The sequence below is a fragment of the Eptesicus fuscus genome, chromosome 22, assembly GCF_027574615.1.
Source record: "Eptesicus fuscus isolate TK198812 chromosome 22, DD_ASM_mEF_20220401, whole genome shotgun sequence".
Taxonomy (NCBI): domain Eukaryota; kingdom Metazoa; phylum Chordata; class Mammalia; order Chiroptera; family Vespertilionidae; genus Eptesicus; species Eptesicus fuscus.
This window is the reverse complement of record NC_072494.1, coordinates 35,887,580-35,911,870: the sequence shown is the minus strand read 5'-3', so window position 1 is coordinate 35,911,870 and position 24,291 is coordinate 35,887,580. Positions and strand designations below refer to the sequence as shown.

The 24,291-nt window shown below is 43.6% G+C and overlaps 1 protein-coding gene across 1 annotated transcript in view; it reads right to left on the bottom strand.

Annotated features, from left to right (window-relative positions):
• Positions 1 to 8,387, bottom strand: part of DSTYK (dual serine/threonine and tyrosine protein kinase) — a 52,770-nt gene extending 44,383 nt beyond the window's left edge. Inside the window, exon 1 of the mRNA XM_008154205.3 lies at positions 8,146 to 8,387. Coding sequence (XP_008152427.1) covers positions 8,146 to 8,371 — 226 coding nt within the window. The 5' untranslated portion in view covers positions 8,372 to 8,387. The remainder of the gene's footprint in view (positions 1 to 8,145) is intronic.
• Positions 8,388 to 24,291: the final 15,904 nt, after the last annotated feature.

Below are 24,291 nucleotides of genomic sequence, written 5' to 3'. Positions count from 1 at the left end.
ACTACATATGTGGGTTCAATCCTAGTCATGGAACATACAAGAATCAACCAATGAATGCATAAATAAGTGGAACAACAAATCGATGTTTTCTCTCTCTCTCTCCTCTCTCTCTCTCAAATCAATTTTTAAATTTTAATAAAAAATAAACAAACTGTTAAGAAAAAAAACACGCACCCACACACCTCATACTCTTCATACTGGCTTCCTTGTGAGTAACCTCTGAGAAAGATATGAAGATGACAAACACTCTAACAATAATCACAGCCCTGGCCAGTGTGGCTCGGCTGGTTGAAGCAGGTCCCGTATACTGAAAGGTCATGGGTTTGATTCCTGGTCAACATGCCTGGGTTGCAGGTGCAGTCCCCGGGGTGAGACTGCTTTTGAATCATACAAACAAGATAATTATAATTACTCCATAAAAGAGTTTGGGTCCTGGCCGGTTTGGCTCAGTGGATGGAGCGTTGGCCTGCGGACTGAAGGGTCCCGGGTTCAATTCCAGTCAAGGGCATGTACCTCGGTTGCAGGCTATTCCCCAGCCCAGGCGCTGGTCAGGGCACGTGCAGGAGGCAACCAATGTGTCTCTCTCACATCGATGTTTCTCTCTGTCTCTCCCCCTCCCACTCTCTCTAAAAATCAATAGAAAAATATCCTCGGGTAAGGATTAAAAACAAAAAGACAGTTTGGAGCTAATTTTCTGTCTTCTTTCTGAAAGTTAATAAAGCATGTCAACTCCTGTTTTATCAATGCCATTCAATCTTACAACTTCCCCTATGCCTTGTCCCTACACCCTGCAAGGCAGCTAATGGTTAATTAAGTAGGTAACCAATGTGTAGAAAACCCAGTAGAAGCAGCATGATGAAACACTAATCCTTCTTTCATAACATCAACTTGGAATGAGTAACGTAATTATTTGGACAGTGGTTCACCATTCATTATGTGTCCTGCATCCAATACAATCAGGCATTAATAAAGGTTTGTTGAGTGAATGAGTATTAGGAATTTACTTCCTGTATCATGGGGAAGCTCTGATACCGGATATCTGCATGCAACTCATTCTGTGGGACGTGAAAGTTGTTCTCTGGGATACTAGCAAAAAACGCAACTCCAGCCTAGTCAATCATCTATCAAATGCGCATCATTATTTTTTTAGGGGCCCAGAGAGCAAAATGGGGCAAATCTACAAAAAGCATTTTCTTTTAGGGGGAAAAACCCTTCTGCAGTAGAAACAACATCATTCCAAAGTCTACTAGCCATGGAAATAATTGAAAAGGTATTTGTCTGTTATGCACAAAGCGCTATGGTGGAAATTGTAGGGTACAAAGATGAGTAAAAACAGTCTTTACCCTGAGGGGTTCACGATCTAGTCAGAAGGATAAGACAAATACATCCACAGCTATCATGCAAAGAAGTAAATAATTAAAAGCATAATCAGTATGTGCTGAGCCTATAGGAATTGAGCAGCAGATATAAGGGGAAATTCATATTTCCCTTTACTTCAATAACATGTTTTTAAGGTTTTATTTTAAAAAGGTTGTTTTTGAGAAGTACATTTACTGCAGGAAGATCGTTTTTTCCCTTAACCTAGTGAGTCAGATAACAGAAGTATGAAGAAATAAAGAGCATGCTGGCAACGTGGACAGAGCAAAACAAAATGTAAAGGCCAGAACGAATTTTTATTTAAATCTATGCTTTCTTTAAAACTACTTGCAAGGCTGAAGAATTAATCATATTGAAATCAATAAACACTGAAAATAATAATAACTTAAGGTAATAATATCTTTTAGGAGCAGGCAGAATCATCCCAACCTTTTTAATTGTGGGCTTCCCTGTGCCATGGGAAACAGATAATCCTAGGAAAGGCAGATTAGAAAGGGGAAAGGTGGGAAAGGCAAAGGGTGCAAACAGCCACTGTGTTTGAGGAGGCCATATCCTCCCAGAGACAAGGAGGTAGCAAGATCAGCAAAGAGGAGTCTGGCACCCTAAATGTTAGGGAATGGACATGGGACTAAGAGGCTTGGATATAGGTAGTGTCACATTATACTCACTCCATCAGATAACGTCTCCACTGAAGTAAATTATGGTTCCATGACAAGCTATGGAGCCTGGGTTATGACTCATTTGCAGTAAGATCTCTCCCCTGCCAGGGTGCATTTTATATTCCCGTGGCCAGGTCAGAAAGAACAGGGGAGGAGTCACAGAAACAGAACTGGAGCTTAGAGACCCGCGCCTAAGTCTGGTTCCTGTTCAAAACTGCTCTGTCCCACATTCTATCTTTCTGCTTCTCTTATTCTTCCCCTAACCCATCATATTCCAACTTCCTAAGCTACTGTTCACCAACTACACACACACACACACACACACACACACACACACACACACACCACACTAATATACTTAGCACTAACTATATGCCTGCACTGAGTGCTTTGATGTATAGTGTCTTTAAAGGTCATAGTGACTTTGTGAGGCAGACATTATCACTCCCATTTATTTATTTAGATAATTCACATATCACTGAATTGTGCAAACAACACTACTATCTAATTCCAGAACACTTTCATTCCCCCAAAGAAATCCATACTCATTAGCAGTCACTTCTCACTTTTCTCTCCCCATCCCCTGGCAATCACTGATCTACTTTCTCTCTTTATGAATTGGCCTATTCTGGGCATTTCATATAGATAGAATCATAAAATGAGTGGCATTCTGTACCACTCCCATTTTACATATGAAGAAACCAAGACTCAAATAGGTTTAAGTAACTTGCCCCAGGCCACACCATTAATAAGAGGCTGAACTAGAACAGGAGCCCAAGTCTGATGCAAATGCTTGGGCTTGCTTCTGACCACTACATGCTGCTTCCATCCAGGAAGAAAACTGAGAGAGAAAATGAAAGTTTTAGATGAACTTGGAGAAAGAGGGTTTTATTCATCTAAGATAATATAAGTAGCGAGAACCACAATTACACCATCTCTGCTGAGCTTATATTGAAACTAGAGACCCGATGCACAAAACTCGTGCACTTGGAGGGGTCCCTCAGCCTGGCCTGTGCCCTCTCGCAGCCCGGGAGCCCTCAGGGGATGTCCAACTGACAGCTTAGGCCCGTAAGTCATCAGTTGGACATCCTTAGCACTGCCGCGGAGATGGGAGAGGCTCCCGCGACCACCGCTGCACTCGCCAGCCTGTATATAAGCCTGGCCACAGGGGGAGTGCACTGACCACCAGGGGGCAGCTCCTGCATTGAGTGTCAGCCCCTGGTGGTCAGTGTGCATCATAGCGACCAGTCTTTCGGCCATTCGGTCGATTTGCATATTAGCCTTTTATTATATAGGATGCTGAGGCAGCTCCTCTACACAGACCGTGGCAAACTACTAGAAAGCACACCAACCCATCTCTTTCTGTTCCATCCCCAAACCCCAACTTCCCCCACCCCCAACCCCATGCAGACGGCAGTTCTATAAATCCAGGCTGGAAAGAATCTCCTCTCTCCCAACTTTCTGTCCCTTGCCCAGATGTCACTCTGCCACTTAAACTGTATTATCCATACCAATTTCTGTCTAAGGAGTTCAAGAAAAATGTCTACTTAAATAAGTGCACTAGTGTTTTTCCTCTTCTTTTTAATTCTGGCAACCAGTTTATACTAGCTGTGACAAAAAAGAGGGTGAAGAATGTGGGAGAAGTCAAGCTGTTGGCTAACCAAAGGCAAAGAGCTCTAAAAAGAATCATAACTCACATAAAACGCCTACAATACCTCAGCTTTCTGCCATTTTTCTGCTTTACGCATTAAGTGTGCATTGGTTGAGATCAGATTATACTTTTCTAGAGGACCAAGTTCAGGTCTTCCTTTTCATCTCTCATCCAACATAAACAAATAGGTACATGATAATGTTGACTATTATATATATTTTTTTCTTTCTTAGGAGAAAAGTATAAAAGGGAAAGACTGACTTCCACTAATCCAAGGCCAAGGCCAATGTCTTTGACTGTTTATCCTCTAAACCAGGCACTCAAAAGTTTATTGAATAATAGCAAATAGTTAGACAGCAGTACCAGACACTGCTCTAAACACATATAACTCCCCACAACCCTGAAGTGCTATTACCATAATCCCCATTTCCTGATGAGGAAACTGGCCCAGCATAGCTGGGATTTGCCCAAGGTCATTCAGTCAATAGGAGTGGGAGTCAGGATTGAGGGAATGCAGGATACTAGAACATTCCAATTAGACACATTTGAGTCATTCTGGTTTCTTAAAATTGAGAGATTTGTGATCCATTGCGATAGCTAGGCACTCCAGAGGATCTAAAAAGAAAAGCAGTTTTCCCTTTGCTACTTGTAACAGTCCATCTGCCTTTTTCAGAAGTGCTCAAAGCCTTTCTCTCATTACTTCTCAACCTTCTGACAGCGGAAAATTGACGGATAGAGGAGCTCTCCAACCCCACAGTTAGGTGAAAAGAAGGCCACAGAGAAACTCAATTAAGGAAATTTCACTTATAATTCAGTTTTCTTTGTTACAGTCCAAGCTACTCTCATTTTAGAGTTCTATGTCATCTATTTTATTTAACTTCTAAAACATCATGTGCATTATATACAGGGTGGAGCAAAAGTAAGCTTACAGTTGTGAGTCCATGAAACAGTTTATCCTTGTATTGTTATTTATTAATTATTGTATTATTTTCCATATGAGCAACTGTAAACCTATGTTTGCAACACCCTTATGTATACTGCCTCCAGTGAATGCAAAGCTGTCAAAAGAAAGAAGGAAGCATAATTTTGGGGTCCTTCCCATCTAATTTGTGGTTAAAAGTGATATAACAGAAACAGAGTAAATCCATGATCTTCAATTGCTCAAATACCATATACATCCAACCCAGAAGCACACCCCATCCTGATACGATCTTAAAACCTTCTAGAGGTTCACTGGGTGAAAAACTGAGGGTCCCACCGAGACCAGTGTGGCTCAGGTGGTTGAGCGTCATCCGTGCACTGAAAAGCCGCTGGCTGGATTCCTGGTCAGGGCACGTGTCCAAGTTGCGGGCTCAATCCTGGTCAGGGTGAGTGCTGGAGGCAGCCAATCAATGTTTCTCTTTCCTATCGATGTTTCTCTCCTTGCGCCCCCCCCACCCCCCGCCTTCTCTTTTTCTATAAAAACTTTTTTTTTTAAATCGAGTGTCCCCTTCTCTTAACATCCCAAGTTCCTTCTAATTAGAAACCAACATTCACAAAAGAAAGTCGAGACGGTCTCTGAATGAACATGACCCTGCAGAGATAGCCTATAAAAAGGAGAGAACAAGAGCTCCTTGTCTCTTAAGGAGTGGTCCCTCGTTTCACAATTACCTACACAGCTGGGGAAACGGCACCCCAGAATATACATACGAGTATCAGTGCTACCTCACTAATCTCCCCTCCACAGATAAAACTCCTCACACTGACAGGAACTGAACCAAATTGCTCCCAGTGCCGTCATCGGTAGCCTCTCTTTGCTTTTATTTCGGGTGGACAGAGGGTGAAGAGAGTTAAAAGCGCTCGGACTGGTTCACCATGCAGTCAACTAGAAAAGCCAATGAGGCAACATGCAAAAGGTGCCTTAGTATTCGTACGCTGACTTTTAAAGGATAAAAATAAAGAGCCAACCCAGATGCCTTGAAAACTTCCATCCCTCCCAGGTGTATCTACTCTCTCGGTTTCTTTTCAGTGGTAACTCAAGAATAAAGAGTTGTTATAAAACGACGGCAATAGAGGGTCTTTTGTTTTGTGCTGTTTTATTAGATAAGCTCTAAGAAAACCCGGTGAGCAGGGAGAGGCACTGCTAAGGGAGAGGGTCAAAGTACACACCCTGGGGATCATCGCTAAAATCCGGAGCCCTTCCCACCAGTTGTTTTCTGACGGCCTCACAGAAATCAGCCCCCTCTATCGCTCCATTTTCAGAACATCTCTGGGCATAAGAGGTCAATACCACAATTTCAGCATAGCTAGTGTGGGGGCCCTGGGCAGGCCAATCCCACAGAGCCCACGATGGCAGATTAAGTATTTTGAATTAAAGTTCCTTAAGGAACAGCCTGTATAAGAAGAAAACCCTAACCTCTGCCCCCATGTGCTAGGCACCCTCCTAGCTCCACAGGGCTGAGACAATCTTGTCACAAGGGTTTAAAAAAATCCAATCAAAAGCTCGTATTAACAAGCCCTGTAATGCCTTCACTAACTTACTACTCAATTCCAAACTTTGCTTAGATTCCTTTCTAATAAGCACTAACTTGCGTTGTTCTGTCAATTTGTCACATTTGTTTCTTTGGCTACACAGTATAAAAGGTGCCTAGTTGGTCCTGGCTGGGTGGCTCAGTTGGAAAAAAGGTTTCGGGTTAGATTCCTGGTCAGGGCACATACCTAGGTTTCGGGTTCAGTCCCCAATCGGGAGCGTATGGGAAGCAACCGATGGATGTTTCGCTCTCTAAAAATCAATAAAACACATTCTCTGGTGAGAATTTTTTTTAAAGGTGCCCGATTGGATAATTCCGAGCCTCATTTTATGATCTGATCATATTATCATTCTCCTATGTGTACCTATTAAATTGTTTTTTTCTCCTGTTAATTTATTCTTGTGTCAATTTTATTATGAGTCCAGCCCTGGAACTAAAGAAGGGGGGGGGAATCTCCCCCTCCCTGACACAAGTCATCCTCCTCCTCCCATTTATCCCATGAAGTAAAATGGTCTTTTTATTTACATCTAGGCTAGTTAAATGTAATAGTATAGTATCACTAAGGACCTTATCAGAATCTTACTGTCTTATTCTTATCACCATTTCTGGAGTCTCAGACAAATTCAGGATACTAAGCATGCAACTTCGGAAATATAGGGCCCAATACACAAACCCTGATGAGTTTAACAATTCGTTCCATTCTGAGCCTCATGTTCAAATCTGCTATCAGCCTCTAGTTTTGTGTTTCTTAAAGTTTATTTGCAGACCACTTGTATCAGATCCCCAGAGATGTTCTTATGTTTAGATTCTTAGGACCCACCCACTACACCTACTCATTCAATCTGTGGAAAAGAGCCGGAGACATATAGTGTTTTAATGTGATGTTAATACATACTTAAGTTTGAATCACTAAATTAACCCCACTGACTTCTTTGCTATGTGGTCCCCAAGGTATCCGTCTGTATGGGATCCCTTCCAACCTAGGTTATTTCCTAGTTCGATACAGTCATTAACAAACCAAACCCTCCCGTTCCCCGCCAATAACAAGCCGCTGGAGAGGAAACAAGAACCTAAGAAAGAGCGAAGACCCTGCACAATCTTAAGTGCCATTAGGGCCTCCAACGCATCCCAGAGAGAATCCGTGTCAAGAAGTCTCAGGGCCAAAAACAATCCCTTCCCTAACTTCACCATAAGCACAAGCAACATCTCTGACAAGTCGATGCCACCCATCAACTATCATCGCCTTTAGCGACCCCAGGGCCACTGTGAGTCCATTCCTTACTTCAGAGTTGCCTCCCGACTGGGTGCAAAAGCATTTCACATGCATAATCAAACACGCCTATCACACACATAATCAAACACGCCTATCACATGCATAATCAAACACGCCTATCACATACATAATCAAACACGCCTATCACATACATAATCAAACACGCCTATCACACACACAATCAAGCACGCCTAACACACGCTCAATCCACTAGAGTTCCCCGGCCTCCTCAGCCTCCCGGGGCGCCCTGCCTCCAGCCCCTCCTCCATCCCTCCATCCCTAAGCAGGGACTCGGAGCCACAGGGGCTCAGCCGCCTACACGGAGCAACTTCCCGCACTCCTGGGGTTCACCCCCGCCCTCCCCGACACCCGGCCTCCGCGCCCGCCCGCGCACAGCCCGGCCCCCGGGATCCAGCTCCGGGGACTCCAGCCTTCGTGCGTCTCCTGCCCCCGGGACCCCAGGCCGAGCCCACGCCGCCCCTTCGCTTCTCCCCACCACCCGGAGGGATGCCCTCCCAGGGCATGTGGGGTTCGGCCGGTGCAGGCACGCGGGCCCGGCCGCACGGCCCTTCTCCCCTTCCACCTCTCCCCGGAGTTGTTTTGCAGGGCAGGCAGGGGTGCGGTCCACGTCCCGCTGGCCTCTCGGCCCTCTCGGCTAGCGGCTGCCCTCCTTACCGGCCTGCAACCCGGTCTCGGTGGGGGAGGAGGGGCAACTGTGACTGTGGGAGCCCTGGAGGTCGCGGAAGAACTTCTGGGTTTCTCGCAGGTTCTGCCGCAGCCGTCCCAGGTAGCGGCGGTAGCGGCCGAAGCTGCGGCACAGGTCCCGGATCATGCCGCCGCCGCCGCCCGGGCCAGGACCCGACAGCGGCTCGCTCCCCCACCGCACCCCGTCGCCCTCCATCTCCTCGGCCCGCTGTCTTCGGGGCTCCGTCCCCAGCCCGCTGGCCCGGCTTCCCTCCTCCCCGCCCCCCAGCGCTGGAGGGAGGAGGAATCCGCCTCCTAACGCCCCCGCCTGCAATCGGCCGGGCTCCGCACTCCGTCAACGCGGTTAAAAACAGACCATACTGCAGTGCGCCGAACGGAACCTTTTATCTCCACGATCCAGAAGAGCGAGGGAAGGATCGTTGGAACGCGCCGTGGGCTGCGGTGTCTCCTGGGACTTGTAGTCCAAACCCGCTGATGGTGAATGGTATTCATCCCCTTTTGGTATGGACCTCACTAGTTCTCCTGCTTACACGCTCTCCTCGCTTAAAAACGTGTTCCTGCTCCCTGCATATGTGTCTCTGAGCAGAGAGAGGAGCTGCAGGACCCGGACGCCAGCAGAAGTGGGGTGCCTTACAGAAAGATTCTAACAGCAAAGAAAAGGAAGGAAACAGGACGGAAGCCAGTAATATCTCCATGGTTACCCTAATGGCTCTGAATTTCCGAATACAGTAGATACTGGGGAACTGGGTAAAAATACCCTGGAAGTAGGGAAATCCCTCATGTTTGTGTTTCCTCCTTTTCTTTTCTTTTTCTTTTTTTAAATATATTTTTATTTATTTCAGAGAAGAAGGGAGAGGGAGAAAGAGAGAAACAATTATGAGAGAGAAGCACTAATCAGCTGCCTCCTGCATGCCTTCCACTGGGGATCAAGCCGGCAACCCAGGCATGTGCTCCCCAAATCTAACCCAGATCCTTCAGTCCGCAGTCCTACGCTCTAACCACTGAGCGAACCGGCTAGGGCTCCTGCTCTTTTTCTGACTTTCCTCTCCAAGTGTGAGTAAGGGGTGTGTGAAAGGCTCATTAAAGAGCTTTAAACTGGAGCTCATTTGGTTTCTTGAAGGAGAGAGCTGGTTAAAGGGAAGTTGAGGTTTGTAGCCTTCCAAACAGGTTCTAATTATCTTAATTTGGCTTCTGCTAATATAGAACACTTTTATTCACACGGACTGTCAAGGAGCCCAGAACACAAATACAGAGGAGACAAAACGTGACAACCACCTCTTTTTCCCCTCCTGCTTTCTCTCCCCTCTTCTCTAGGCACAGAACCCTCCTGTCTTTCTTGATGTGAAAAGACCCCATATTTCACCCAAGCCAGACTTCTCTGACAGCCTGAATAATGTAGTTCCTCAACTGAACTTAAACGTGACTGTAGTTTGAGTCTGAACTCCCCCAGTGCCTTGCCTAGGGACCTATGAAGTAAGGGTTTTGACTAGTTGATCTTCAAGCCCTTTGGGCTCTAAAATTTTAACTCTTGCTTTAAAATCTTTGCTTCTGTCTCCCAACATCTCATCCCTTGGGTGCAGATACTCCTAGCTAAGTCCTGTCATGATCATTGGATTAGTTCCATGTAAAATGTGAAGGCTTTATTTTATATTTTTAGCATGTTATAAAAAAGGGGTCTCTGGTTCACATAATCTCTATTTGGTAAATGCTTTTGAAGGGTCCTGGCAAAGAGGGAGCCTCAAGCTCCTTCTCATGTACTCCCTTCTGTTTGCTCACATATTCTTCACTGGCCACTCCTCATCTTTGCAAGACCCCACAGACAACCCATAGAAAGGCTCAGTGAAACCAAAAGGAAAATACAAAATGGAAAGTTTAATACAAGAGGGTTGATATTCTTAAAAATGAAGAAGAAGCACTGTAACAAAGCAACGTATGATGACTTGCGACACAAAATAATTTCTAGTCAAGAAGATCAGATGACAGCGTACTTGGGCTGAAATTGTCCAGAAAAGGAATAGGAAATTAATATCTATTGAAGATGGAGGAAAATTTGGATAGGCAGAATTAACCAGTTAACTGCCATGTGTCCAAAACGGAAACCATCCCTACATGCCATGATATTTTGAATTTAATTTTTAAAAAATCAAATTTGCAATGAATATTATAAAAATAAATATATTAGCCCTAACCGGTTTGGCTCAGTGGATAGAGCGTCGGCCTGCAGACTCAAGGGTCCCAGGTTCGATTCCGGTCAAGGGCATGTACCTTGGTTGCGGGCGCATCCCCAGTATGGGGTGTGCAGGAGACAGCTGATTGATGTTTCTCTCTTGATGTTTCTAACTCTATCCCTCTCCCTTCCTCTCTGTAAAAAATCAATAAAATATATATTTAAAAATAAATTATATTACTCACTATTCGGGTGTTCTTAAATATTTTCAGTTGAAAATTCTCACGAAAAAGGATTTCTTCAAGCATCTATAGACACGGCATACAAAGGGTTAGTCAGGGAGGGCATTGTGTCAGGTAAAGGTCATGGAGCTCATTCTTTTAAAAACCATTCATTAGTACTTTATATTTATTTTTTAAATGAATAAGGCTGTGGTATGAAATTCAAATAGTACACAAGGAAAAAGCAAAACTTCCTTTTACTTGCTGTCTTCCAGTCACCTAGTTCCCTCCCAGGAGATAACCACTGTTACAGATATAGATACTATATAAATATGTATTTTTAAACTCAAATGATAGCCCACAATACTAACTCTATACTGCCCTTCTAGACTTTTCCACACCAGGACATAAAGATCTGCCTTATTATTTTTCACTGTATAATATACTACCCTATGGATTGGAATGTTTATTTAACAAGTCCCCTATCGACGGACCATTAGATATTTTGCAGCCTTTTAGTGTTAACAAACAATGCTGCAATAACTAACCTACATACATAACGTTTAATATGTATGAGTATGTCTCATCCTATTTTTAAAATGTATTTTAAAGTGAGGAAGGAAGAAAGAGAAGAAAACATCGATGTGAGAGAGAAACATCAATTGGTCCTCCTGCACACGCCCCAACTGGGGATCAAACCTGAAACCTGGGTATGCGCCCTCACAGGCAATTGAGCCCACCACCTTTTGGTGTACAGGATGACGCTCCAACCAACTGAGCTACACTGGCCAGGGCTCATCCCCATTTTTGAGCTGCTGAGGAAAGTGATCACTTGTTTTGTTTAAAATCTTAATGCTCGTGAAGGACAATGAACGCTTTCTAACTCACAATCACCTAAAGTGAAAATACATATTTTATTCAGATATCCAATTCTAAGGACAAATAGATGAGCAGAAGGGTTTGAATGATAACGAGAGGATTTACGTTAGTACAGGAAAGTGTTTCCAGAAAGTGATGAGAGTTCAGCAGTTAATGAAGAATGTCTCCTTTTTTCCCTTCTAGACCACTGAAATGACAGTAACTGGATTTTTATTTTGTTAATCCTCACCTGAGAATATTTTTTTCCATTGACTTTTAGAGAGGGTGGGAGGGAGGGGGAGGGACAGGGAGAGAGAGAGAGAGAAAGAGACATAGATTGGTTGCCTCCTACACCCACCCTGACCAGGGTAGGGGATGGAGCCTGCAACCGAGGTACGTACCCTTGACCAGAATCGGAATAGAACCCACAACCCTTCACACTTCCGTCTCAGGCTGACATGCTAACCACTGAGCAAACTGGCTAGGGCTAGTAACTGGATGTTTTTTTAATTACTTTATTGATTAAGGTATCACATATTTGTCCTCAAACCCCCCCCCCACATTCCCATCCCAAACCCCTCACCCCCCTGTTGTCTGTGATCACTGGTTAGGCTCATATGCAAGCACACAAGTCCTTTGGTTGATCTTTCTCCCTTGTCCCCAGTAACTGGATTTTTAAAAGCATAAACCCACAACAACGAGAAGAACCAGTACTAAAACAAAAACAACAACGAAATAGAAGCTGAAAAGCAAGTGGACAAGTATTAACTATTACTAAGGTAACCAATCTGGAGAAACCTGAATTCCAAACCCAGAGTGGGAAAAACCTGGGAGTCCATGTGTCTTCCTTCTGCTTGTGAAAATTTAAAAAAAATATTTATTTTTTATGTAAAAATGACTGAGGCCCAACCTGGTTAATACTGCAGAATCCCGCAAGTCTCAGTAATTAGTTGCAGGAGGTCTGAGGATTTTATAAGCTGTGTAAGATCGGTTAGATCTCCAGGTCACCTCTCCCTTCTTTAACTGTCCTACTCCTCCCCAAAGAAGACTGTTTTCTTTATTCTCCAGAGAGGGTTAAACAGGAGGTCTCTTTATAAACAGGGAGATTAAGTTGAAATTATGGACATTAGATGCTAAAATTCTCAGCCCTCTTCCTCCACTGAGTTCCTAGGTCTGTGGCTACCAGATGTTTCCCCTTCAGAGAGGAAGCCTGAAGTGTCTTCTTCAAGGTCACTGGCCGGCCCAAGAGGAAAAGCCCAAAGATCTTGACAGCAGAACAAGAGGTGTTTGTCTGGCTTGTTCACGGCTGTGTCTCCAGCACCTGAACAGCGCCTGTCCCTGAGTGGGTGCTCATTAGATGCTTGTTGAATGAGGGAATGTTCACTGTAGCATTTTTGAATATTCAAGAACGCACAAGGGAAAAAATAAAGACCACTGATGTTCCTGCTACCCAGAAAGAATCGGTAGCTTTACATTTGTGTAAGTTAATGTGGTCCGCGTTGGAGGAAGAGGAATGGGTAAGAAATGTAACTTTCTAACTTTACTGTTCTATGACAAGTTCCTCTTGGTTAGATGATTCCTGGGGAGATTCTGAAACCTTGGTCCTCACGTTCATGTAGGTGGGACTCGAGTGTTTTTTTATGGAACACCAAATGACATTATCATTGACTGCTGCCAAGTGAATCAGAGACACGTTTACTAATAGAAAGTATTACTATTCTCCATCATGAAACATAAAATCACAACCACAAATTAGCCCTAGCCGGTTTGGCTCAATGAATAGAGCATCCACCCGTGGACTGAAGGGTCCCAGGTTTGACTGTGGTCAAGGGCACATGCCTGGGTTGCGGGCTCAATCCCCAGTAGGGGGCGTGCAGGAGACAGTCGATCAATGACACTCCTCATTGATGTTTCAGTCTCTCTCCCTCTCCCTTCCTCTCTGAAATCAATAAAAATATATTTGGAACAAAAAAGAAAGAAATCCACAAATTAAAGAGAGATACAACTAAACACTTCTGAGTTTCCCATGGGTACTTTACTACTGTTCCATTGTCATCTTCTAAAGTTATCACTAACAGCCAAGTGAAATTCGGCTCCAAAGAAGAGAGGGGGGAAACATTAGGAAAATAAAATGAGATGATAACATTCGTTAACCATTTCTTTGCTGTGAATTGGGAAAAGATCACCATTATCAAGTTTAGCAGCAGAAATGTACCTTCTTCCAGCTCAAAGCGGATTTCCAAGGGAACACATTTTAGAATCCCTGTTTTATTTTTTTGTTTGTTTATTTTCTTTCTTTCTTTCCTTCTTTCTTTCTTTCTTTCTTTCTTTCTTTTCTTTTTCTTCTTCTTCTTCTTCTTCTTCTTCTTCTTCTTTTCTTTCTTTCTTTCTAAGAATCCTGTTCTAGACTATCTTGCTCTCTTCTTTGCTTATTCTGTATATTGCTGACGGTGTTGCAATTCAGTGCTTCTCAAACTTTAATGTGCACAAGAATTGTGTGGGCATCTTGCTAAAACACACTTCTGACTCAGCAGGCCTGGGGCGGGACTTGGGTTCCACATGTATTACCAGCTCCCGAGTGAGGCCAATGCTGCGGTCTGCGGGCCACCCTTTGGGAAGCCCGGGTGTGCGGAGACAGAACAGGAGTTAGCAAAGCCGCAGGGTCAAGCCAATAGTTTTGGAGTCCAAGAGACCTGCATTCAAATCCTAGCTCTATCCCTTCCCGTCTGTACGCCCTCGGAGACATTACTTTCTCTAAGTCTTAGTACCTTCTTCATAGAGTTACTGTGAGCATTAAAAGAACAATGCCAATTGTAAATCTCAAATTATGTCAAAGTTTTTAAAAAGCAGTATCTGACACATAGTAAGCACTCAATCAATGGCTGCTGCTTTTATCAATTATATTATCAATATGACAAACCTGAGTTCTAGCCCTGACTTGCAACTTTCCCATCTTGGGCAAATTGTTGGCCCCTCTGAGTCTTGGTTTTCTCAACCATCAAATGAGATAATCATGAGGATTAAGATGAGGTTATTATAAGGATTAAAATGAGGGGGAAAGTATTTTTTTAAAATGCTCAACATAGAGCCCAGCACATAAAAGACACTCAATAAAAGGTAACTGTGAGACGATGGTGATTGCTACAAACCTAAGTTCTAAAAGCTGGCTCTGTGACTTCTGTTAAAAGAGAGAATCCTATGATTGTGCTCAACATCAGTCTTTTGTTGGGATGAGCCACAGTAAGTGGAAATTAAATTTTGTAAAAATTTAGGGGAAAGCGTGAGTCAGAGAGAATCTGACCCAAGTTCCGGGGCTGGTTGTGTTGCTACTTACTTTGTGATCTTAAGCAAATAATTTAGCTTCTTGGAGCCTCAGTTACTGCATCTGTATAGTGGAGCTAGTACTGCCTAACTCACAGGGTTGTACAGATTGAATGGCATAATGTGCAAAGCAGTCAGTACGTTGCCTGGCACATAGGAGTGCTTAATAAATGTTTTCTTCCCCGGAGACCAAAGGTCTATAAAACGGAACTAAATGCATTCTATTTAATTATACATCAAGTATCATTCCAATGCTGAATATTTCATCAGTGGCATCCCTGGCTGTTAGGATGCACAGCATGGAGAGGAAAAACACTTAAAAGGAATTTGGTGCAACCCCAAACAGAGATAATCTTGTTTTACTGCCAAGTAGAGGAACAAAGTTTCTAGAAATTTTTCTTTTTTATTGATTTGAGAGAGAAAGAGAGAGAGAGAGAGAGAGAGAGAGAGAGAGAAAACATCAATTTGTTGTCCCACTTTTTTATGCATCCATTGGTTGATTCTTGTATGTGCCCTGACCGGGGATCGAATCCACAACCTTGGTGGGTGTATTGGGACAATACTGTAAACCAACTGAGCTAACTGGTCAGGGTTAGAAATTTTTTAGAGTAACTGACCCAAAGCTTTCCAGAAGTCCTGAACATAGTTTTGCCACAATTCATTTCTCATCAGCAAGATAATATTGCTTTTCCCAGTCTAAGTGGTTTTGATTCTTTCTCCGCTATGTTGTCTGACACTTTAGTGGAATTCATTGTTGGTTAATGTTTTTTTGCCTGCCCAGCGTAAAACATAGCAACAGGTTGTATTTTTATATCTCTGGGCCAGTCCTGGATGGAGGAAGATGGATAGATGAAAACCTGTCAATACCCTTTTCTGTGTCAACACTCTCTCGGTAGAGGTTTTCTAAAAGATTCTGAAGCCTGAGTTCTAAAACATATTCCAACTGGCTTAGTACATATCTATCCACACGTGTCAAACATAATGCCTGAAACAGAGAGGGTGCTCGATCTATTTCGGCTGAAAGAAAATATCTCTCTCGTATCATCCTCTGGCCTACCCCCTTTCTCAGGAATCCAGCTCCGAAGGGAGGTGGTTTAATGGAAGTGAGGGTTAGGATTCTGAAGCAAAAGTGGATGGAGGACATCCTGGTCACGAGAACATTCCCCATCCCCAAATTGTAGAGGAGAGAGGGAGTTCTACGTAGCAAGCTGCACATACATCTCTAAGGGCATGGAAAACAGGTCCTGGGACCCAGCGGAGCCACCTTCCTACGTGCCAGCGTCTGGGGCTTCTACCATCCTCCAGGAGCTGATTTCAGCAGCACTGATCTCCGGCCCTTCTTAAAGGGCTAGTGATCCACTTGGGCAAGTTTCCAGATGACATGAGCATACATCTCTGGCCTAGGGAGTATGGAATGTTTTAAGGATGTGGAGGAGTAAGTGGGGGGGAAAGTAGTATTACATTTAAGACATCATAAAAATAAATACATGTCAAATAAAAATGTTCAGTAGCACTCCCGGCCCATCATGGTTTCTACAGATTTTACCCATAGAGTTTATATCATCTTTAATTCTTATAACAACCCTGGAAAGATAGGTATGTTTACCCCCTATTCTATAGACAAGGACATTGAGAGGCAGGTTAAGGGATGTGTCTCAGTCCATCTAGCTAATAACACAAGTTCGTCGGACTCCAAAGCCCTTCTTCTAGCTCAAGGCAAACTTTGTATTCTAATGTTTTCATTTTACATCACTTAAAGAAGGCTTTTTTGTGCTTCTGTATCCTTGTATGTCTTTTGCTTAATAGCAACATACCATTCCATTGTATCGTTATGCCATTGTTTCTCATTCACTCCCTATTCTTGGGCATTAGGGTTGTTTCAGGCTTTTCATGGTAATAGATATTTTTTGTTGTTGTGTCATTACTTACTTTTTCTTTATTTCCCAGGAAAATGCCCAGGAGCGTATTACTTGGTGAAAAGAGTACAGACAGACATTTATATGACTTGAGCTATCCACTGCTGAATTGCACTGTCATTCTATCTTGAATGGAGTACTAACTCCCTTCAGCAGCACCCTGTGAGAGGTACAAGGCAAGCCTGGGTGGATTCACCAGTGAAAACGGCCCTTTGTCTCTCTGTCTGCGTGAGTATGCCCCAGGCTGTGTGAGACTGAAAATTATTTATAAGTATGCATGCTTCAGAATGAGATCTCACATGGGACAGTGTGATTCCCCTTCCCAGAAGAGGCTTCCTTGATGAAGTTGTCTTTTTCTTTGTAGTCACAAGATCAGCAGCAAGTTTTTCAAGCCACTGACATTTTCCTCTTGATTCAGACTGTGGCTCTCGTTCCTGTTCAGAAAAGGTGCGGTAGCTGTTAGAAAGGAGACCTAGATTTCAGCTCACCATTGGCCATTCCAAACGAGGTGCAAAAGGGTCGGGATAATTTATACCAAGAAAGGAAGCCCTGGCAGCTAGAGCTGAAAAAAAAGTATTAAAAACTCAGGAGGAAGTAAAAGTGAGGAAAAGCAAAGCAAACTCTGTTGTCACTGGTGGAAGGTAATTTTGAGATTATAAATCAATACCTCTGAGTCTTAGTTGTCTTACATGGCAAGAGTACCATGTGAGGGCATTGAAAGATTTAGGTTGAAATGATATGGCACATAATAGGCACTCCATCCCTAGGCAATGCTGTGGTAGGCATTGTGGGAAAAGCATACACATTGAAGGCTAGCAGAACTGGTTTGGCTCGCTCTCTCTAACCAGGTGAACTCAGCAAGTTTTAATTCTCTTTGAGCCTCAGTTTCTTCAACTGTAAAACGGAGGCTACAATACTTACCTACCAAGTTTGTTTTACAGACGGAAGTGAGTGTGTGCTAGGCATACAGTAAGTGCTCAATGAATAGGAGATATTATTAGCTCACAAATCTATCAATATATGTGATTAACCAAGTCTTCTGCTACATCAGTTTCTCAAACTTCAATGTGTATAAGAACCACCTAGGGCCCTGGCAGGGTAGCTCAGTTGTTAAGAGCATTGTCCAAATATGCAAGGTTGTGGGTTCAATCCCTGGTCAGGGCACATACAAGAATCAACCAATGAATGCATAAATAAGTGGAATAACAAGTCGATGATTCTCTCTCTTCTCTCTCCTTTTCTCTCTCTCTAAAAATCAATAAATAAAAATTTAAGCCCTAGCCATTTTAGTTCAGACCATCGTCCTTCGGACTGAAGGGTCCCGGGTTCAATTCCGGTCAAGGGCACGTACCTCGGTTGCAGACTCCATCCCCACCCAGCCCTTGTAGGGGTGCCAGAGGCAACTAATCAATGTGTCTCTCTGTCTGTCTTCCCCTCCCTTCCACTCTCTTTAAAAATCAATGGAAAAATATCCTGGGGTGAGGATTAACAATGAATAAATAAATAAATAAATTATTTTTAAAAAGGGAATCACCTAGGATACTTGTTTAAAGTGCAGATTTTCAGGTTCCACCTCCAGCAATTTGGTTTCTATCAGTTTGGAGTGGGGCCTGGGAATCTGAATATAAGAAATCTGCATGTATACCTAAATTCCAAGGCGATTTATGTTGTCAATGTGATACCATTGTATCCATGTGATACCATTGTCATTAACCCAGTTATTAATTAATTAACAAGAAAGGAGCAAAGGGAAGGCCAGATAACACAGGCATGCCGTTTGTGCCAGGAAGCTGCAGCTTAACACTCTCCAGGTCTGTTCCCTGCAGAACCTGGGGAAGGGACTGGACAAAGGAAGAGGAGACGCGTGCCCAGTAACGTCTAGGTGACATAGAGAAGGTGACTATTTGTCAGTCACACCTGGGAGTAGGTCATGGGCCAGAAAAGGCAAAGCCACTGCAAGGGCGTGAAAGCTGAGGCATATAAGCTCCTGAAAAAAGGGAGCTCCCTCTCTCGGCCCTCTTGCGTTCCTGGCTCTCTTGTTGCAGGGAGTCTATTCCTCTGCATTCGCCCATGTGGCCCACAGCCATGTGGACCCCACACACAATGGACTGATGGGCTAAAATGAGCCTGATGCTGCCCTAGCTGGTGTGGGTCAGTGGATAGAGCGTCAGCCTGTGGACTGAAGGGTCCCGGATTCGATTCCGGTCAAGGGCATGTACCTTGGTTGCAGGCTCAGTCCCCAGTAGGGGGCATGCAGAAGGCAGCCAATCAGTGGTCCTCTTTCATCATTGATGTTTCTATCTCTCTCTCCCTCTCCCTTCCTCTCTGAAATCAATATGAATAAATAAATACATACATACATACATACATACATACATAAATAAATACATAACTAAATAAAATGAGCCTGGTGCTGTCCTGGACTCACCTCCACCGTGGAGTGGAAACTTTGAACACTGGCTTTGCTGTTAGCTCTACTGGAGCCCCAGCTGCACAGTCTCTAGAAATGGGTTTAAGGGAAATGGGACTTGACCAACCAAGGGGTATAACTCTAGGCCAGTGGTCGGCAAACTCATTAGTCAACAGAGCCAAATATCAACAGTACAACGATTTGGGAGCCGAACACTGACTTCTGCGCATGGGCCACCAAGTTTCCATCGCACTGTACATGCGTGCCCGCACGTGGTATTTTGTGGAAGAGCCACACTCAAGGGGCCCAAGAGCCGCATGTGGCTCGCGAGCCGCCGTTTGCCGACCACGGCTCTATGCACATAAAAATCTCTCATTCTCCCGTGTGAGTCTTAGAAACTTCTTTTCCTCGAGATATCGTAACAGCCCCACTCCCGTGAGCAATGGAGAAACCCCATCCTGGCAACACTGATCACACATGAACCACACTTTGAGAAACACTGCTCCGTGGTCTCAGCGAATACAAAGAAAAGGTGTCTTTCCCATGACTCGTATGCCATAAAAATTCTGTCATAGGCAGGCGTTAAATTAAAGAGATCCAAATACTGAATGAGCACATACTCAAGATGACATATAGTTCTTGCCTACTTAAAGGCGTTTGAACCATTCCAAAGCAACATGTTATCCTTTTAACATGAATGATATGGATGGATGTGTGTACCACTTCTTCCTTACTCATCTTAATCCATCCCAGAGAGCTCTCTCTCCCCTCTGGACGGTGGCAGGTCATCACCGCGCCCCCTCACCCCACTCTGAGTATTGGCCGACATTACTGTTTCAATCCTGTGCTGTTGTTTTATGTTTCATGTGTGTCCCATTTCCCGCACCAGAACTTCTTTTAAAATATATTTTTAATTGATTTTTTTTTACAGAGAGGAAGGGAGAGGGATAGAGAGTTAGAAACATCGACAAGAGAGAAACATCGATCAGCTGCCTCCTGCACACCTCCTACTGGGGATGTGCCCACAACCAAGGTACATGCCCTTGGACCGGAATCGAACCTGGGACCCTTCAGTCCGCAGGCCGACACTCTACCCACCGAGCCAAACCGGTTAGGGCTGGACCTTTTTAAGTGCAAAGGCAGGGACCAAGGACTTTCTTTTGTTCCCTACCTCCCACAGGCATCTTGCAAAGCGTTTGTACGTATGTGTTTCATAAATATATTCGAATGCAAGTCGGTATATTTAACTGTAGACTAATACTCATTGATAAATTCTTTACCACGAGAGTGGCTCAGAATTACAGTCGTGAAAAGGTGAGCTACAGGCTTTTAGGGTTCGAGCCAGGCAGAGCACAGCGCAGATCTCAGGCCTATGAAAGGGCTAGGCTCTCTCCAAGCCTGTTTCCTCTTTGGTAGTGTGCGAGTAACACTTGCCTTTGCAGACTTGTTGTGGGGATTAAGTGAGCGAGAGTTCACAAGGTTCCCAGCGAAATGCTCCACACCTAGGTTTCTCTGTGAATGGTAGCTGCTTGCTCTTATTATATCTAAAAGCACCGCATAGAATAACAGATGAAACTGCCGAAGGTATTTATCTTCAGAAGTAAAATAATAAACAACGGATTTTCTCTGAGCGAAGCTGACATTTTCTCTCTTTCCTTCTTCCTTGTTTTTCTAAGGTCTAGCATTTTCAGCTTTAAGTAACAGATTGTCCGGAGGTTTGTATGGTTTCCCTATAGGGACGGGAAAGGACACAAAGCAGCCATTTTTCCAGTCCCAGGCTTTCACACAGAGCAGTATAATCAGGGTTTAAGTTTACGCCTCACAAGCCTCCTCTGTTCATGGCCATGATTATTGTGACTTTTCTCCCATCACGGAGCAGCAACAAGCACCCAGAATGAGGAATACGCATCCTCCCTGAAAGGAGAAACAGAAACTTCCAGCTTGTTGTACCACCGATAGGAGAGTCACCGCTCCAGGGACCAGCCGGACCCTGGAGCCTCCCATCCAGGCCTAGGGATGCTGGGAGAGCAAAGGTCACAAGCTGGATAATCTATTCAGTTTGTTCAGTCCTTTAAAACATTGACCGGTATCAGAGGTTCTATGCTATGGAGGAATAATATATGCCATTTCTGAATAAAAAAGAGTAATTATAGTTTATTTCTGAAGGTGAAAAATGGAAATAATTATCTAAGAATAAGGAGGTTAAACCAGGATATATTCACTTGATAGAATGGTAACCTGTCATTTTAGACGTTTACTTAGCATATGTCTAATTGCATACGCAGTAACATGGAAAATGTAATGACATCTGGAAAATGCTCCTGAGTACGTTTTAAATAAAAAAAAAACAGGATAACGTTTGTTTAGACACAGAGCCTTCTCCAACTCATGAGCTAAGCAGAGCCTTCCTGGTCCTGCCTGCCTTTTACAATAGCCAATCGAAAGCCTGGATTGCGGTGGTGGGATGGTGATGTAATCAACAATCTAGCCAATCTCCCTGAGGATGATTTGCATAGTTCCCTCCTCCCAATCCAACAGAACCCAATTTATTTTTAAGGGGAAATGGATATCTCCGAAAGAAAGGGAAGAAAGTTACATCCACAAAGGAATATTTGTAATGATGCTGGTATCAAAATACAGTAATCAAAATTATTATATCTAGTCGTTCTAAAGAATGCTTTCACCTTCTCAGAAAAGCAGTCTACTCCATATGTTTAAAATAGCTCTCGAAAAAATAAAAGAGAAAAAAAAATAATAAAAAAATAAAATAAAAATAAAATAAAATAGCTCTCGAAAACTACCTACCCATTTCATATGTAAAATGTGTTTTTAAATTAAAATAAAACTTTTAAAAAATAAAATAATCTTGCCCTAACCGGTTTGGCTCAGTGGATAGAGCGTCGGCCTGCAGACTCAAGGATCCCAGGTTTGATTCCTGTCAAGGGCATGTACCTTGATTTCGGGCACATCCCCAGTAGAGGGTGTGCAGGAAGCAGCTGATTGATGTTTCTCTCTCATCGATGTTTCTAAGTCTCTCTCCCTCTCCCTTCCTCTCTGAAAAAAAAAAAAAAAATCAATAAAATATATTTTAAAAAATAAAATAATCTTAATAAAAATGTTTTTTAAAGAATGTCTACAGAATAGGAAACAATTTTCTTGGATAATCTACAAGCCTCTTGCTATTGGCAAAAAGAAGCCTTTTATTTCTCAGACTTAATTGATTTTACGTGCACACACACACACACACCCTACTCTATGCTTACTTGTTGATTTCAGCAACTTATCCTCTATAATTAAAACTGTATCAGTTTATCAAGCTAAATGAACTGGCTGCTGACAAAGGAACAGGATTCCACAACCCTTATCTTTATCCTTGTTTATACAACTTACTGGTTTCACAAATTTGATACTACCTGGAGAGGCCCCTTTCAAACTGGGATTTCCTTTGACAAAAAGCATTCATCTTCGTGGGACAATTCTGCCTTTCTCACGTGGCAGACAGGGGCTTGGACAAGTTGATCATTTCTGTTTCATTCAGGTTTACTGAGCACATACCATGTGCCAAGCATCTTCACATACATTGTCTAGTTAATCCTTACAATATCCATCTGGAATCATCTTGAACATCAACACATAGTATGTGCCTGTATTTTCCCCAAGAAGCCTAGAAAAATAGAAGGAGCCAATCCTTTAAACAGAATTTCAATCAAAACACTTTCAGGTTCTATTTCTCTTAGGTACTCAAGAACTGATGATGGTTGACCTGACCGGTTTGGCTCAGTGGATAGAGCGTCGGCCTGCGGATTGAAGGGTCCCAGGTTTGATTCCGGTCAAGGTCATGTACCTTGGTTGTCTGCCCAGTGGGAGGTGTGCAGGAGGCAGCTGATCAATGTTTCTCTCTCATAGATGTTTCTGACTCTCTAGCCCTCTCCTTTCCTCTCTGTAAAAAATCAATAAAAATACTTAACAACAACAAAAAAAAGAATTTACGATGGCTAATGAAAATGTGCTATCAGCTTCAAACTGGCTGTGGCAGGTCACACAGCTCTCTACACAGACTTCCCACTCAAACTTCCTTGGCAGTAGCACATTTGTTCTACAATATGACACTCAGTGGAAGTCAGAAGTGGGTGCGACACATTTAAATGAACTACCAAGGATAGAACCGTTGGAGTGGAATGTGCAACGCTTTTGAAACCAGATGACATCTCTGATTATAGGTATCACCTTCCCTCTGTGCCAGGCAATATCTAAGTGCTTTACAGACAGAGGTGGCAAAAGTAGGTTTACCGTTGTGAATGTATATGAAATATACATCATTCTGAGTTAATAAAACTATTGCAATAATCATAACCTGCATGTCTTTTTCCATCTGAACTCCTGTAAACCTACGTTCGCCCACCCTATTACCCAATACCCACTAAGGTAGATACAGTCAGTATCCCCCCTTCCAAATGAGGAATCTTGGCATAAAGAGGCTAGAGAACTGGCCTCCAATCACATACTCAGAGGAGAGCAGAGCCAGGATTGGTTCCCCAAGCAGTCTGATCAGAGTCTGAAGTCTTAATGACTATGCTATCCTGCCTCTCCAAAACGGAATGTAAAGTATTAGTTGATTTCATGAAACACACCACAGACTTTTTGTTGATCTGCATCACACCTTGTTAAATATGACCACAAATAGGAAATTTGGCTATGTGTATCCTATATGAGAAAAGCCTAATATGCTAAGTGTACGGTCAACCGGTTGGCCATTCAACCAATCAAAGCGTAATATGCTAATGATATGCTAAGGCCGCTCAACTGCTCGCTATGACGTGCACTGACCACCAGGGGGCAGATGCTCCGACTAGTAGGTTAGCTTGCTGTTGGGGTCCAGCCAATCAGGACTGGGCGAGATGGGCTGGACACACCCTCGAGCCCTCCCTCAGTCCCTCCTTGGCTGGCCAACCTCCCGCATCCCTCCCCTGCCCTGATCATGCACCACCAGTGGGGTCCCTCAGCCTGGCCTGCACCCTCTCGCAATCCGGGACCCTTGGGGTATGTCAGAGAGCTGGTTTCAGCCTGATCCCGCAGGCCAGGCCGAGGGACCCCACTGGTGCATGAATTCGTGCACTGGGCCTCTAGTGATAATATAAAAACCAAGGCCTTAGCCGGGTAGCTCAACTGGTTAGAGTGTTGTTCAGATATGCCACGGTTGCAGGTTTGATCCCTGGTCAGGGC